Here is a 17,453-nt window from a genome sequence, read left to right on the forward strand (position 1 = left end):
AGAGAGTTGTTGCTATTCTTTTGTTTGATCTCCTGTTGAGTTTGTAGGTGTTCAGAATGGTTTGATCCCTACCCAGCTGAATTCCTGAGAGGAGACGAAATCCAGGTCTCCTACTCCTCCGCCATCTTGCTCCGCTCCCCCACAGCACTGGTATTTTTAAGAAGCACCCCGAGTGCTTCTGATGTGTAGGCAGGGGTGAGAACTACTGCCGAGTGTTACTTAATTAGGAATAGGTTTGTTAGGGGACCAATGCGGGAGATGGCATTTCTGTTTAAATTAGTGTGTGGCTCACCTGGGTGTTAAATAAGGCAAGATAAATAGGTACCTTTGTCTTCTGTGAATAATGGTTCTCTGCCAAGGCTTGGAAAGCCATTACAACTTGGTCATTTAGTTAAAGGTCATCCTAACTTTGCTCTTGCCCTGGCAGGAGGCTTCCCTTACTTCCATCCTCCTCTAGCCACCATCTGTCCTTTTCGGGTACCACCCAGCCTCTTAGGGCCTGTGGTTTAAATCAGCTGAACTAATCTCCTTTTTGATTTGTTCTCTCACTCCAGAGATTTCCAGGATGCTCTCCTTGGATCCAGGGGTCCCGAGCTCTGTATCCTGCTCCTTTCTTTTCCCTTCCCTGCCAGTGGCTCTGCGTTTGCCTTCCTTCCTTGACCGTGCTGGGCTCTCCCTGAAGGCCCCCAGAGCCTGTGCGGAGCAGGGCAGGCATTTTCCACTTCTGGCTCCTCTCCCCAGTGTGAACTCTACCAGTTCTATCAGCTCCTTTCTCCAGGTCACTGCTGCTCACTAAGCTAGCAGGCAGACTGTCCTTGGGCCTTTTGTATCAACTTGGAAAATGCTAACTATGCCAATGATTGCATTTCTGTGACCACAGGCAGCACGGAGTAGGTGAACTGGCCCAAGTCAGCCAGGGGCCTGAGAGCAAACCTTTCCAAAGCTGTCCCAGCAGCCTCTCAGACTGTGTGTTTGTACATTCTTGTGTGTAGGTCAGCACCAAATCACGGGGAAATCTACTCTGGTCTGATTGTGTAACAAGGTAAGCACAGCCCTGGTGAGCTGATGTTCAGGGATGGATGCACAGAGTGGTGGTCTTAGGGATTTAGAGACAGCAGGGCAGCCAGGAGAGGCCTATAGAAATAGGAGTGGCAAGTAGGATCAGTGGCTTCTAGGCCCATGTCCACTCTTGACTGTATGGTCTTTGGCAAGTCCAGACCTCTTTGGGCTCCTGGTTTGGGAGATCTGGTCAAGCACAGCTTCAGATTCAGCAAGAAAGACCTGAGATTCCATATTTCCATCATACTCCTGGATCTTGCCCCTGCTACTTGTCTGTGGAGCAGCAAGGTTCTTGATGATGCTGGGGTCTCGGTCTTGGTATATGACCTCCAAGGTCTTTGATCTGTATCTCCTTGACCAGTGCTGCCTCCTTCTCTCCCATCCCTACCAGCCATTCTGATTCTCAGAACAAGGGGTCTTCAGATGTGGGCCTTGTAAGTCTGCCTCTTCCCTATATGCACCTTCCATCCTCCACTCCCCCTTCGAGGCCTGGTTTTCCCACACTACTGTGTATGGAAATCTTCCTCCCTCAGGCCTCAGATTTTCCAGAGCAGATGCCTCCCCCTTCCTCCCTTTGGTTGACCTTGTTTCCCAGCACAGTTTCTATCCCGGCAGTGTGTTTCCACAAACACCTGGCTAGATAACCGGGGACAACCTGCATCCCACCCAAACCAATAGCATTTATGTTCAGCATTGAAGGTGTCCACTGAACTCAGCAGATCAACTTCTATGTGGGAAATTGGAAAGTAGTACATTTAAATAAGCAAGCCAACTACATGCCACCTCAAAATATTCTTCGTGACTCATTCTTTTTCCCATTAAGTTTTGGATCCTCTCCCGTTAGGTGGTGGATCTTTGGTGAATAGCCCATTCTTTAAATAAAAGTTACTCAAGAGATGATTTAAAAAAGACTTTTTGATTTCAATACAGCTTAACTACATTTTTAACATAGCCTTTATATTGAGGATTTAATTCATTAAGATCTTGTGGGACTTTGAACTGATGCACTTTTGGGATCCTTAAGAGGAAGTATTCAAAATTATGAATACAAAATGCTTGCAGGCCCTCTGGGTGGGTTCTGTGTGGGGGACAAGGCCAGCAGTGTGGGGGCTCACTATTTCTGAATGAATTGAACGAAGGAACCTGCCCCTCCTCCCAGTTCTAGAACTTTGGGTGCCACAAGGTGGCAGTATGGTATCACACGTGGGAAAGCAGATGGCTACACGTGATTTGGAGACTTAACAATGTTTGCACCTATACTTTCAATTACATCCTGTACTCTGCAACTACTTGAGTCTCTTTGTGTAATTTTTGTTTTGGCAAGACAATCTGATTTCCTTCCCCCCAACTTTCAAGGATTACAGGAACCTGCAACACCATCAGTGTAGATTAAGAAACTATAATGGTGACATCGTTTGTACCTTAAACTTTCTTACACGTTTTCCACTCCCCCCCCCCCTTTGTTTTATGGTACTTTCAAATTGCATTTATTTTAAAGCAAAAAGAAAGTGTTTCACATAGCTTTTCCCACAAGTAATTATAATGAGCTTTGGCTTTACTAACAGATTTAACCATATTAGACTTTATTCATATTGATCTTCTAGCCACACAGTAACCATATCCCCTCCCCAGTCCCCTACCTCCCATGTTTGACAAAATTTAAAAAAACTAACACTTGTTCCATATAGTTAATTAAGAACACACCTGTAGAGCACAAAGGGGGGTATTCAGGCAAGGGACCTGTCATTTGTCTAATGCAAATTGCCAAATTGAGACTCTTCTTCCATTTTTCCACCCCCAAAATCAATTTTGCGTCTATCTACCCTTTGGATGTTGGTAAATTTGCAACTCAAGTTTTAGTTTTAAAGGCAAAGAACCAGCACTTGTGTTTTAGTATCAGTCTCTAAAATCAGTTTTTAGTGATTACAGAGGTAGGTCTTTTTACTAAGAGTTGTGCTTAGAATAGTAGGGATTTTTGCTTGTTTAATAAGCCTGTTTATATTGAGCACATTTATAGCCATCTTGTAAAAGCTATCAAATATGACTTTTTACAAGGCTATATTGAAAGATTAATAAAGGAAAAAAAGCTTCAAAGTTGGACATCTCCCACCATGTCACGGAGTTGAAAATGTGTCAATAATGAGAATACTGCTACATTAGAAAACCAATATGCTAAGTAGTGGCTTGTAGCTCTCTCCCCATCCCATATATGTGGTAGAGTATGGAAAGTGCCCTCTCACACTTTGTAACTGAACATGTAAAGTTTGTGGTTTATGTACACTACAGTACATGAGGGTCACCACCTGGGTTAGATGCAGGCCACTTATTGGTACCTACGTCACAAAATAGTTAATTCTTTAATAAAACTGCTGGGAAGTGAAGATTTTACAATGCCTCTGACCTTAAGAAATATAATCAGCATGATAGCTAACTAGGTGTTCTTTTTTTTTTTTTTAATTTTTTATTGTTAACGTAGGTGTTCTTATTGCATATCTAATTTAAAAAATCCATTTAACGCCAAGAATGACTCTGGAAAGGATTTGCAAAATGTTTCTACCAAGAAACTCTTAAAAGCCTCTCAGGCGAGCAAGATCAGCCAAGGAAGTAGTTTCCATTCTATTAATTAAAAAATTTTTTTCTTAACCAATAAATATTCCTATTAGGAAAAGTAAAGAGAACAAACATTTTAGCAGGATGCAGAGAACATGTCCTTTCCCACCCTGCAGTGTTTGATGCCCCCCATCATTAGCAGCGTAGCTGCCCATTTCTTATCTTGATTGACAGGTTAATAAGGGACCTGGGGCTATCTTTTCAGTATGAACACACACCCTTACCAATTACTTTTAAATTATTGCTAATCTGTCAGAAAATAACAAGCATGGGGAATAAAAATATCTGCAAAACTGAAATGTCTGAAGAAGCTTTTACTTCCGGTGCTTTAAAAGGTTCAGTTCAGAAAACTTGCCAGAATTTAGTCAATAGAATTTAGGCAGAGGGTTTTTTTTTTTCTTTTCTTTCTTCCTATTTTTTTTTTTTTTTTAAGAAAAACTTGTAGTTTATAATAGTTCATTGGTTCAATTAGGGGCGAAAAAGAAGGGAGTTTTGTAATGCAATTGTCCAGCAAAGGAAAACGCTTTAAATTGGGGGATTATGTGCACAGACCACCTGTAGGGCATTCAGAGCCCTTTTCTATAATGCTTCAACCCATGCCTAGCTGCCTGCAGGCTGGCTAACAATGCCGGGAAAAGCTGTTTAAAAGGCTGAGCGCACTTGTGCCTCTGGTCTTCACTAACTGTTACAAGTCTTCCTCTCCCTCGCTCTCTCTCCTTTTTAAAGTAAAAGTCCCACATCCCTTTAATGGAAGAACTTTAAGGCTCCGCGGTGGCCAATTGGTCTGCACCAAGAGGAGCCGGGCAGCAGGGAAAGAAACTTCAGACTATACAGCACATTTGGAGAGGAGAAAAGATCAAAGTTTTTCAAACTCAAAAGACCAAGTTCCCTACAGATTAACCCTATTCATTTAGCTCCTCTTAAAGGAATGATGTGCTGGGCCACTGGGCAGACAGGTAAAAAGTTCAACAATTGCCAAAGCATTCTTCTGCTAATTCAACAGCCTTCTGCTCAAATAAATTAGCTTAGTCTTGACAGAGGAACAATAGCTTTTTCTTTAGGAAAAGCAGCACATTTGATATACACAAGCCTGGAAGGTTATTAAGATGTTAACCCGTTAGTCTAATCCATTAAAGAGTGCCTGCTCCACTACCAGATAGTCAAGTGACTTATACTGTAAAGTGTGATCTATGGTTTAAAACATTAACCTCTACACTTCAGCAGTGTGTTCAGTCCCTGAAAACCCAGGTGCTTTCAAAATCAGGGACATCGAGAAATAAATGTGGGGGTTTGAAGCCTTTAGTGATATTGTACAAGATAAATAACAAGGCCTGAGTCCAATTGTTGCCTTGCAAAAGTTCCATTTACACACACTAAGGTGAGTGTTGTTATCCATGGATGAGAAAAGGGCTACCATGAAAAACACCGTCTTTTGGGAAGGTGCAAAAACTCAATTTTGATTTCAGTTCAACAAGGATATTTACTTTGCTAACAACTTAAGAACTAGAGTTTAACAGGTCATTTTCTCCAGCCTAAGGTCAGTGTACAGAATGAGAAACCAGAAAATGTCCATTTTTCAACGCGTCCTTAGCAAGCACTTTAAAGGTAACAGCTTAGAAGAGGCAGGGGGAAAGGGTGATGCTTAAATCATTTATCAAAAGTCATTTTATTGACAAAATAGAATACTTATATTTGTTCTTACAGGGGTGGCCTCTAAACTTTTTACAAAAAATGTACAGACTGTATATCTTTGGATATGTACATATTTTACACATTTTTACAATTTAACAAATAATTATATAAATACATCCTCTAATGTAAGAAACCCGTATTTACTTGGGGTGTATAATTAAGACATTATTTGTTTGTTTATTTAAGGCATTTGCCTGGTCATTAAGAATACCCAAACCGTGCAATTCCATTAGGTCGCGGTCATCCCTCCTCTAGGGTATGTTAGGAGTAAGAGTTTACATAGGAGAGTCGAGGGAGAAAAATAGGTCCCTCAGATGAAATCTGTAGTAGATCTGGCTTCAAGCTCAGCAAACGGCAACCAGCGAGGGCTCCAAACCTGGCGTTCTGAAACGCGGCAGAGTCCACCCTCCTCTGCCAACAGAGATTAACGCCTGCCGGGAGGAGCTCCTCGCATATCAATGGAGGAAAGGGGGCTGGGTCTGGGAGCCTTCAATGCCAGGTACTTTGTTCTAAGCGAGTCATTTAAGTCCCAGCTAATGGATACCATTAAGAGTTCATTATCATGCTAATAGCAATCAACACGGTGAAGGGGTGGGAACCTCAGCCCGTCGAGTGTCCCTTCGCCGCACTTGGTTTCCTCGCCCCCCTCCCCATTCCTTCCGGGTGCCCCCTCCCCTCCACTCAGACCTGGGACAATGGCATCTGCTTTGGATAAGACACGGAGCTGGCCGTGCCAGATCGCCACGTCAGGCCGGTGCTGACGTCGCTGTAGAGGGATCCCGCCCCACCGCCCGGGCCCCCGCCCCCACCGGACCCCACGCCCCCGCCACCCCCGGGTCCCCCGGCGCCCCCCGCGGCCGCGGCGCCCGCGCCCCCCTTGCTGGCCCAGCAGCAGCGGGTGCACAGGGCACGCCACGACTCCAGCGTCTTGCCGGACCAGACCCACACGCCCGAGGTGATGCCCACCACGAGGCACATGAAGTACTTGAGCATGAAGACGGCGTAGTCGGGCCGGCGCGCCTGGTCTGGCTGCAGATCCCGTAGGCACGGGCAGTTGTGCGTGGCCTCCCAGCGCGGGCGGTTGTGCTGCTCATAGAAGAGGCAGGCGACCACGACGGCGGCGGGCACGGTGTAGAGCACGGTGAAGAGACCCAGGCGGATCATGAGCTTTTCCAGTTTGTGCGTCTTGGTGGGGCCGCCCTGCTGCTTGATAACTGAGCGGATGCGGAAGAGCGACACGAAGCCGGCCAGCAAGAACATGGTGCCGATGAAGAGGTAGATGACGAGCGGCGCCAGCACGAAGCCGCGCAGGTTGTCGAGGCTCTGGTTGCCCACGTAGCAGATGCCAGCCACCGGGTCGCCGTCCACGGAGCTGAGCGCCAGCACGGCGATAGACTTGACGCTGGGCACGAGCCACGCGGCCAGGTGGAAGTACTGCGAGTAGCCGGCGATGGCCTCGTTGCCCCATTTCATGCCCGCCGCCAGGAACCACGTGAGCGACAGGATCACCCACCAGATGGAGCTGGCCATGCCGAAGAAGTAGACGAGCAGGAAGACCACGGTGCACAGCGCCGGGCCCGTGGTCTCGTAGCGCACGTGCTGCTCCACAGCGCCCAGCTCCTCATACTCGCCGCGCCCGCCCGGGCCGCCTGCTCCCGCGCCCGCCGCGCCCGCGCCCGCCGCCGCCGCCGCGCCACCCGCGCCTGCCGTGCTGCCAGCGCCCGGCGCGCCGCCGCTGCACGCCACCTTCTCGTGGCCCGCCACCAGGCGTACCAGGTAGCCAACTGACACGAAGAGGTAGCAGGCCGAAAGAAAGATAATGGGCCGCTCGGGATACTTGAAGCGCTCCATGTCGATGAGGAAGGTGGAGACGGTGGCGAAGGTGGATACGAAGCACAGCACAGACCACAGGCCGATCCAGAAGACGGTGAAGGCGCGTTCGTCCTGGCTGAAAAAGGGGTTGTGGCAGGGCAGCGCGCAGTTGGCGATCTGGCCAGTCTTGACGCGGTTGTAGAGCGGGTGCCGCTCGCTGGACACGCTCACCATGGGCGCGCGGCACTGGCAGCCCGGCTCGCAGGGCGCTGAGCCGCCGCCAGGGGGCCGCGCCTTCCCGCCGCCGCCGCCGCCGCCGCCGCGCGTGGGGGGCGCCGCTGCGTCCCCGCCGCCACCGCCCCTGCCGCGGGACGGGGGCCTGGCACCCGGCGGGCGGCCGTGGCCGCTGCCAGAGGGCGGCTGCTCACCCGGAGGCGGCGGCGGCAGGCGGCGCGGCGGACTGGGTGCGGCTGTGGTGAGGTCCGTGCGGTTGTAGTCCATGCACAGCGTGTCGGGGTTGCCCTGCTCCGGCAGCCGGTCGCAGCGCATGCGGTCCGGCCAGGCGAAGCCGTACTGGCGCATGAGGGGGGCGCAGCCGGCCTTGGCGCGCTCGCACACCGAGCGGCAAGGAGGCAGGGGCTTCTTGTAGTCCTCCAGGCAGATGGGCGTGTACATGCTGCACAGGAAGAACTTGAGGTCCGGCGAGCACTGGATCTCTACCAGCGGCCAGAATTGGTGCACCTCCAGGCCCGCCTCGTCCTGCGTGTCGTGGTTGAACTGGTTGGGCATGTACGTGTAGTTGTAGCCGATGCCCTTGCAAAGCGGCACGGTAATCTCTTGGCACGCCAGCTCCTTGGCCGAGGCAGCCGCCGCGCCACTCGAGCGCTGCAACAGCGCCAAGGCGGCCAGCAACGAGGTCACTTCCAACAGGTAACCCCACTCCATGCTGCGCGCCTCGGCCCCGCGCCCTCGCCCTCCAGGCGGCGCGCGGAGGGGCGCCGGGGTATTCGGCGAGGGAGCCGGAGAAGGGGAAAGCGGGTGCCCTGTTGGTCTCTCTCCTGCCTCTCCCGGAAAGGGGGTCTGCAGATAACCTAGTCCCTTCTCGGGACGCGTCCGCACAGCGGGGTCCGAAGCCTGGGCAGCGGCGGTGAGGGTTCTGCAGGCGTGCACCACAGTCCCCGAGAGTCTGCCCTGCTGACTCCCGGTCGAACTCAGCCCTCTCGCAGCACAGTGGCTGGTCCCCGGCTCATCGTCCCTCTCTCGCTCGCTTTCTCTCCCGCGCGCCCGGCCACTTCTCCACGAGGCGCCGGCGACGGTGCGGTGACTTTGCCGGGCACAGAGGGCGGCTGCACAGCAAGTTTCCTTTCGGGCCGCGGTGCGCAGTCAAGATGGCTGGGCAGGCCGCTCCCCGCGCCGGGTCAGCCCCTGTAGCCCCCTTTCTGTCCCCGGGGACTCATGCTCGCCCCCAAAGCTGCGCAGCTCTGCCGCCGGAGTTCGGGACCCGCCTCCGCAGAGGCCGCCGCCCTCTTTCCCCGGCGTCGGTCCGTCTGTCCACCGCCGGGACTGACAGACTCCGCCTCCGGTAAAAGTCCGCTCCGCGCTCCGGCCGGCAATCGGGCGAGGTGTAGGCAGACCCCTTCTTGCTAGACACACAGAACCAGATCCAGACCGAGAAGGCGGAGTAGACACCTGAGCGGTGCGGCCCGCGCCCAGCCGCCACCGCCTCCGCCGCCTCCGCCGCCTCCTCCTCCTTTTCCTCCTCCTCCTCCTCCTCCTCGGCGGGAGCAGCGCCCTTCACCCAACTTCCCGGCTCCGGCCCCGCTCGCGCCGCCCGGCCGGCTCATGAATATTTATACAGCGCGGACTTGGTCTCCGCCCTCGGCCGGGTGCACCAATCGCCGGGTGACGGGGCGGAGTCTATGCGCTCCCAAGACTCAGCCTTCCTTAAGGCGGTCCGGAGTGTCCCCACGGCCATGCGCGCTTTCTGCGGCTGGAGAGTTTTGGTAACCTTGGGATTGACCGCAGAGACCGAGGTTTTGCCACGATTGTTGCCACATAGCTCAGTGCTTTTGAGTTCTTGGTTCCCTTCTCCCGAGTCTGCTTTTGTGGACCGGGATGGGGGTTTTATGCATGCGCGTGCTTTTCCAGGCTCGTTCAAACAAGTCACGTCGCTGCCTACTAATGCCCCGAATATAGGTGACCCCGCGCCCCTCCGTGAGCTGGGTCGGTGGGGAACCTACGCGCACGCGAGTGCGCGGGAGCCTGACTGGGGTCAGACTCTGCGGCAGAACCGGGAAGGGGTGCTCTTTTTGGGGTTCTTAGAATGATGCTGTTTGAGGCTTGGAAATGTGGGAGGAGTGGAAGGACGCAGTTCATTCTGGATGGTGGGGCTGTACGTGTGTGGGGGGTTATGCCCCAGGAGGTGTACGGGAGCACAGCCGCCCTCGCCCCAGGGGTGCGAGAGGCGCCAGGCACAAGGGCGGGCCCGGTATTCTCCTCTAGCTTCCGCTGAGTGGCCAGGGGAGCCTCAGTTTCCTTACCTGAAGAGTGGGGTAATAGTACGGATTTCAAAGGGGGTTCCGATAGGTGGGATAAAGTATGTAAAGCATCTAGGACACAGTGCTTCTTTATGAAAAAAATAATTTCCTTTCAGAAAGAAAGAAAGAAAGAAAAGAAAAAGAAAGGAGGAAAGAAAGAAAGAAAAAGAAAAAGAGGGAGGGAGAAAGAAAGGAAGGAAGAAAGAAAGGAAAAGAAAAAGAGAAAGAAAAGAAAGAAAGAAAAAGAAAGAAAGAACTTATAAGTAGGGCAGACTGCGGCTGGATTCTCTCTTCGCCTCGTACTTTTGGAACAAATACATGTCTATCCAAAGTTCACGTTTTTTCCAGAGCCTCCTTTTCTACCGTGGGAGGCGGTGCTGAGCCCTGGCACTGACGCACCGACACGTATCAGTGATCCGCAAGGAGCAGAGCGGGACCTGAGCTGCTTTTAGCAGCCACTTGGGACACCGCCAAGGAGTACTTGCCCCCGCCCTCTCCGCAACTACCTTAAGATGGGGGGGGGGGGGGAGGCTCGAGGGGCCGGCGGCCTGGCAGGTTCATTTACGCTTGTTAGGACGTCCCAGGGGGTTGTCTTTCTCCTAGAATGGAGTGTTTATTTTTTAATTGATGTGCTGTTTCATTTAGCGCTTGTATGGAACTCATGCTGTGGTTGTAATTACTGTAATCTCGGGAACAAGCATTTCAGTTAGCCAGGAGGGTGGCAAAATACGTTCTCTCTCTCTCTCTGTCTGTGTCCCTCCCCCTTCTCTCTCTTTCTGTTTCAAGATTTTTGTCAGGTTTCATAGCAGGAACGAGTGGGGCTAGAGAACCAAAGTTGTTGAGGGTGTGGGAACAGAGAAGAATAATTAAGGGTACATTTGAGGCCAGTTCAGTTTTTTGGGGGGATGGTGGTGGTAGTTGGTGGTTATCTTTATAAAAACAACTCTTGTCATGGAACAAAAATAATTAGCAGCATTTGTATATTGCTTGAGCTAATGGAATCTGTGTCTTCCTCCTGTTTTCTCTAGCTTAGTTCAGCAACCTCATTATGCACCATATTCTAAATAGGCAGAACCCCCCCCCAGCCCCAGCTCCCCCTACCCCCCAGCCCCAGCTCCCCCCGCCCACTCCCGGCCTCCGAGTTTTGGCAAATTCTGTATTTAGGCCAAGAATTCTAGGCATATTCATCAAGCTGTATATCTTTTTCTTTTAATTGAAATCTAGTTAGAACCTCTTTATACTGAAAAACAACACTTCCTTCCCACTTTTGTTTTGGAAAAGCTAAACTATAGGAATAAATTCAAAGGCTTGAGAAATACTGTATTAGCTAATTCAGCAGAAAATGGTTGCTATTCAAAAATGCAAAGACTTGACCTTTAGTTGGTCTCTTTTATGGATTCCTTTCCCCTCTCTTCCTATTCGAAATTCCCTTTTATGGTGTGCTGAATGTAGAAAGTCACCTGTCTCTTTTGTTGGTATCTTGTTCACAGAGGGCCCTTCTCCAGGACATCCAGCTGCCAGGCAACAACAGGTAATTGCTGGAGTCCTGAGAGCAGTGTGTAGGCAGTCCCCTTAGTAAGGACCCGCCTGGGCACTATGTTGTCCAGACCACAGATGGGAGGGGCTAGTTTCCAAAAGCAACACAGGTGGTGAAAAGTTCTACTGCTTTTCTTCAGCGGGAAAACGTCAAATAGTGAAGTTTAGAATTACACTATATAAATTTACTAGAATTAGGTAAAAACAAACTGACATTTGAAAATTGAGGTTGAAAATAGTTGATTTTGGCTTTTAATCGGCATTTAAACTTTTTTTCTTTTTTCTTTTGAGACAAGATGAAAGCTTTGATGATGTGGAATGTGGAAATTTTTGGTAAGTATATTAAGCTTGCAGGAGAAAATAAGCAGACAAAAGTTCAGAGCTTTCAAAAATCATGGTACAAGCTTTTGGGAGAGATCTTAATGATTTGTGAGGTTGAAACCATTTACATAAAAACCATTAAAATTTACTTTTAATTGAGAGGATATAAGAATAGCATTTAAAATTTACTGTTAAATGGCTACTTGACAATCTTTGAGAACAGAAGAGACTTTATTAGTGTATAAAAAGCTAATTAGTATATAGAAAGCAATGACAGTTAGCTAAAAGACACCAGAATCATTTATCAACATTGCTGGCTAAATAACGATCTTTTTTTCTCTTGTATGTAAAGCAGCTGTTTTTTTAAGGGAGGGGAGATAGTTTTAGTAGTGACATAAATAATGTAGGAAGCTTTCTAGAGGGATTTCTGAACAGATGTCTTGTTACTGAATAGCCTATGAGCAAAATAATATATACAGTTGAGGCAGGAATCTAACTCATAGGAGGGAATATTTCATAAAAAATTGGATACCAAGTTAGATAGGAGATTATCAATATAGTATATGTCTCGACTATAAGAAACTTTGGGGAAATTATGTTTCAGTGGATTATAGTTTAAAAATCCAATATAGGGGCGCCTGGGTGGCTCAGTTGTTAAGCGACTGCCTTTGGCTCAGGTCGTGATCCCAGGGTCCTGGGATTGAGCCCCGCATCGGGCTCCCTGCTCGGCGGGAAGCCTGCTTCTCCCTCTCCCACTCCCCCTGCTTGTGTTCCCTCTCTCGCTGTGTCGCTCTCTGTCAAATAAATAAATAAAATCTTAAAAAAAAAAAAATCCAATATAAAAATCTTGATACCAGTGTGGCCCACGTACCAACATCGATAAAATGATTCATTCAAGATTAAATGTAGAACCCTTTAGTAACTAATGAAAGTTCTTAGACATTATATAAAACAACAATTGTTTCTTCTAAAAGCTTATTTTCTTTCAGGTCAACAACCAAGTATTAAATCATTGGAGAATATAAAACTTGATAGGGTAATATTGGGGTTTCTTGGTGTTTTAAAATCTTTCCGAAAATTATCTTTTGAATCACTCACTACATGGATGGAAGAGAAGGTAGAGGTCAGTTGGTCCTGCTTTAATTTCTATTAGAATTAAAATGGGTGAGATTATTTTTATATTCTTCCATATTAACATTAAACTCTATTAACCACCATCCTCTTCTATTTTCTCTACCACTAGGGAAAGGATGCTGTCAGAAGGAAGTATCTTTGCTGCGTCTGCTGTAAGAAGGCCCTGTTGTGAATGCATGGAGATGACTGAGCCAAGTATACACTATGGGCCAGGAGTCAGATTCTCACTTTACATGCAGCTGCCATTTTGAAAAAAATGACAGTTGCACTGCCATTATTTCATTTTATAATTCTTCTAAAATATGTTTTAAAAATCAATAATTATTATTTTTTCCTCATTCACATTGGAATATTGGCCAGATACCAAAACTCTTGATGCCGTAGGGTGCATTGTGCTTTAGTTTGGTCACTTTCAGGGCAATAGGCCACTAAGTAAAACTGGCTTAGTTAAGGACACTTAATTAATACCATATGTCAATAAATCTGGAAGCAGGAAGTTCCACCATTGTGACTCAGTGTTAGGCCCGCACATAGGCTTCTAGGCCCTTGGCTTCCCCTTTGGTTACATGGGGCCTCCCATTATCAGGTCATCACATGTCATAGGACTGCAGCAGAGGCAAGAAGGGTGGCAGAACCCAGCCCTGTGCAGCTGTCCTATTAGAAAAGAAAACCGTTTCTTGAAGATCTTCCTCTCAGGTCACACTATTGGAACCCATCAGACCACTCTTAGCTGCAAGGGAGGATGGGAGAGCGAGGATCTGGGGGGTGGCTGGCGACAGGTGGGCTCTAGTGGCAGGGAAGTCAAGGCAGTGAGAGTGGCTACTGAGCAGATAAACCACAGTCAGCCGCACATCACTGGTGAAAATGAACTTTCAAGCAATATAATTTAACAACATGCCTAGTCTTCCAGAGTATTTTGTTCAGGCTATTAAGTATGATCTAGATCCAAGAAAACCTTGATATCTACATTTTTTTTTCCTTTTGAAAATCACACAATACAATTCTCTGTACGGTTGGTGTGAAATAAATGTTAAACAGTTTACTACTTGTTTGATTTATAATGTGTATATACTGGGTAATATAACTGCTTAGTTCCTTTTTGTTAAGCCCCTCCCTTCCCTTTTGGAAACTTCATTAAAAACAATGACACAATTCTGGAATTTTAGATTTTTTTTTCTTTTAGTCTTATACCATGTAATTTTAAAAAATAGACAGTAAAGTATACTGTAGGAGAAACTGTACTGAATCCCAACTCTGAAGGGCTCATGTAAGTCAAAGAATATATTAAAAAATGTCGGTGTATAAGAGTTTACTTCTGGTAACAATGATCCATTTAAAATGATGGTCTTCTACATTAGTAATACAATAATAGCTATAAGGGCACTAAGGGCATGGAGGTGATGGGATGACAATAGCATTTCTTTCTATTTTGTTTATCTTTGACCAGGTTCAGGTAGTCAGATGTAATTTTTATTCGAGAGGTGATAGCACTTGATTTTTTGTCTGGTGTGTCTCACATGCTCTCTCAGAAGAAAATGTACTTTTATAAGATTAACCTTATAGTTTATAATAAGTATAATTCATAGTATAATAATTTATAAAGACAGCATAAGAAAAAAAGGATGCATTAGTAGGTGGAATTTATTGAAATCATATCACTTTAATATGAACTCCTGCTTTCTCAAAACACAATCCAGTAGGGTTTGGTTTGAAAAATCCTACTCTAGGGCATCTGGGTGGTTCAGTTGGTTAAGTGTCTGCCTTCAGCTTAGGTCATGATCCCAGGGTCCTGGGATCGAGTCCTGCATTGGGCTCCTTGCTCAGCAGGGAGCCTGCTTCTCCCTCTCCCTCTGCCGCTCCCCCTGCTTGTGCTCTCTCTCTCTGATAAATAAATAAAATCTTAAAAAAAGAAGTAGAACTCTGATGGCTCTAGCCTTATCTGTTCTTGGCATAATGTCCAGGTCTGCCCTAGACTAATACCACCCCTGTGGTATTACATAGTGATATGCCAAACTATTTGAACTTTTGTTTTTACTGGTTATGGGTAAAGTACAAGTTAGTTAAAGAGATTGTGTGCAGTGGTGAAGAGAAGACATGGTTTGGAACAGGCAGTCCTGGGGGGAATTCCAGCTCAGTTATTTGCTACCATGGAGACAGGTAACCTATAGCCTCTCTGAGCTTCACTTCTTCATGCTTAAAGTATGTAATGACAAATATGAGTCCCCCCTTTGGTTCTGAGAGTTAGATGAGGTAAAAGCTACAGGCACCAAGCAGAAGGTCTAGACTTTAATACATGAATTGAGCTTTGTAAGAGTTTACTCTTAATGCACAGAGTGATAGGAAAGGTATCTTTGACCACAAAAATTGCCACGGGATGAAGTTATCCTGAACTTACACTTAAAACATTTTTTTTTTTTAATGGTAGGAAGATCTCTTCTACCTCTCATTCATAAATTCATTAAATATTTAGTACCAATTGTTCTGGTTACTATTAATGTGTAACAGTGACCCCAAATCTTGGTGGATTAAAACAACCATTTTTTGTACTCACAATTTTAAGGGTCAGGAATTTAGGAGGGGCTTGCCGATCTTGCTTGGTATCTCTCTTGTAGTTGCAATCAGATATCTGTAGGATTGCAGTCATCTGCGGACTTGGCAGGGTTAAATGACAAGCTGGCTGACTCATGCAGCTACCAGTTGATGTAAAAGCCAGTTCAGATTTAAGGGCAGGGGTATGGACTTTCCTCAAAATGGAAGGAATTTGGGGGGCCATATTTTAAAATGGCCACACCAGCTAATGTTCCTATGTTAAATGTTAAGGCTATAAAGATAGATGAAACATTGTATTAGAGTTCTCTAGAGAAACCAAACCAATGGGGTATATATGATTTATTATAAGGAATTGGTTCATGTGATTATGGAGGCTGGGAAACCCCCAATCCACCATCTGCAAGCTGGAGATTCAGGAAGGCCACTCGTGTAGTTCAGTCCAGCTCTGAACGCCCGAGAACCAAGGGAGCCAATGGTGTAATTCCCAATCTCAGGGGAGGAGAAGACTGATGTCTCAGGTCAAACACACAGAAAAGGGGTGAATTCTCCCTTCCTTTGACTTTTGGTCTATTCATGCCGTTAATGGATGGATGATGACCACTCATACTGGGGAGGGCAATATACTTCAGAGTCCACTGATTCAAATGTTAATCTCATCCAGAAAGACCCTCACAGACACACCCAGAAATAATGTTTAGCCAAATATCTGGGTACCCTGTGATCTAGTCAAGTTGACACATAAAATTAACCATCACAGATATTATTTCTTTTGTAGGGAACTCACATGCGACAGCAACAGATACACAACTACAAGCCATTTGGTAGAAGTATTTACAAAATACACAGAAATAATATTAGGGAACAACAAAATGTGCTCAAAAAAACTGGGAGAGGCCCTCACAGAGATTTTGAAGAATGATCACTGAGTTTGCTAATTTGAGGAGAGGCCTAATGTTCTAAGCATGTGACAAAGCATTTATAAATCTGGAAGGTGAGTTGCCTTTGCATTTGTTACATTTGTTCATGTAACAGTAAGACCATTCCTTGAACAGAAACATTTTTATTTGCATTTAATCAAGATATAATTTGCATCTTTGGCAGGTTACATTTGGATAGACAGAGTTCAGCATCTGTTACTGTATTTTCAGCTTTCAATAAGAGGATGCTAGCTGAAAGTGGCCCAGAGGACACATTATTTCACATTACCTGGGATCTGGGGGTGGGATGGCTGCAAAGTTGGTTAATTCTGTGAATCTATGACACTATTGAGACCAGGTCCTTTCTAGTTATTTCTTTGTTAGCCTCAGTGTGTTGGTTAGTTTCCCTCATGGTTCCAAAGTGGTTTCAGATTGCTGGTTACAGCTCATGTCTTCACATACCAATATCCAGAGGCAGAAAGAGGGACAATCTTTCTGTGTTTCCAGCCTTTCCTGGAACAGAATTGGGTGACCGGCCACAACACTCAGATCTGGCTCGCTGAGGAGGGATCACTGAAAATCAGGGCTTTGCCAATGAGGAAGAAGGGTAGGGGGACGGCCTTGTGTAGGTAACCACAGGTGTCTGCTGGAACCCCCAAGGCCTGTTAGACCACATGGTAAGAGGGCAGTATTTCTTTGGGTCTAACTCCTGCTGTCCAAGGTCAGACACGGTACAGCCTAGCAGTCTTTGAAGAAGATTCTTGTGCTTTTTGTGTGTTAATTACCAGCAAAGCTTAAGTCTATTCTCCTTCTCCTTTCCCGACAACTGCATGCAGGTGGGATCTGTTAATAAGGTTCCAGTTATTTATTTCACTAGAGCAATGTGTTTTGCTTAAAAGGATAGTATATTCCTGCTTTCAGAAATCCAGTTGCCTTTAGGGCCTCTTGGCCAGGCCAGGTTGGAGAATGACTCTGTCTGGCAGAACGAGTTGGGTGGTTTGTAGTGTTTGCTCATGTCCCTGTCTCACTACAAACTCCCTGAAGGGCAATTACTTGAAGGAACACCTTACTGAACAGCTGGGAAGCATGACTATTAAAGACTGCCAGAGATGAAAATTTATTTCTCACCTGTGTGGTTTCCAGAACCACGTGGGGCCGAGTAACGAAAAGCTTGCAAGAAGCTGCAGAGAATATGGAATCCAGGGGAACCATATGGGTGTTTCAGTCTGTAGTTATGTCCACCTGCCTGCAGCCAGTGCCCCCAAATAATCCAGTGTGTAGAGAA

At 46.9% G+C, this 17,453-nt stretch overlaps 1 protein-coding gene across 1 annotated transcript; it reads right to left on the reverse strand.

Annotated features, from left to right (window-relative positions):
• Positions 1-5,129: 5,129 nt before the first annotated feature.
• On the reverse strand, positions 5,130-9,204 carry FZD8 (frizzled class receptor 8). The gene has a single exon (XM_035029605.1). It carries the CDS (start codon positions 8,116-8,118, stop codon positions 6,043-6,045), a length of 2,076 nt encoding a protein of 691 aa, XP_034885496.1. The 5' UTR covers positions 8,119-9,204; the 3' UTR covers positions 5,130-6,042.
• Between the last annotated feature and the right edge of the window lie 8,249 nt (positions 9,205-17,453).

The sequence above is a fragment of the Mirounga leonina genome, unplaced genomic scaffold, assembly GCF_011800145.1.
Source record: "Mirounga leonina isolate KUSES-001 unplaced genomic scaffold, KU_Mleo_1.0 Mir_260, whole genome shotgun sequence".
NCBI lineage: Eukaryota > Metazoa > Chordata > Mammalia > Carnivora > Phocidae > Mirounga > Mirounga leonina.

What these genes read in the sequence shown, in the direction of transcription:
- FZD8 (XM_035029605.1), bottom strand. Translation starts at nt 8,118, where the DNA reads ATGGAGTGGGGTTACCTGTTGGAAGTGACCTCGTTGCTGGCCGCCTTG.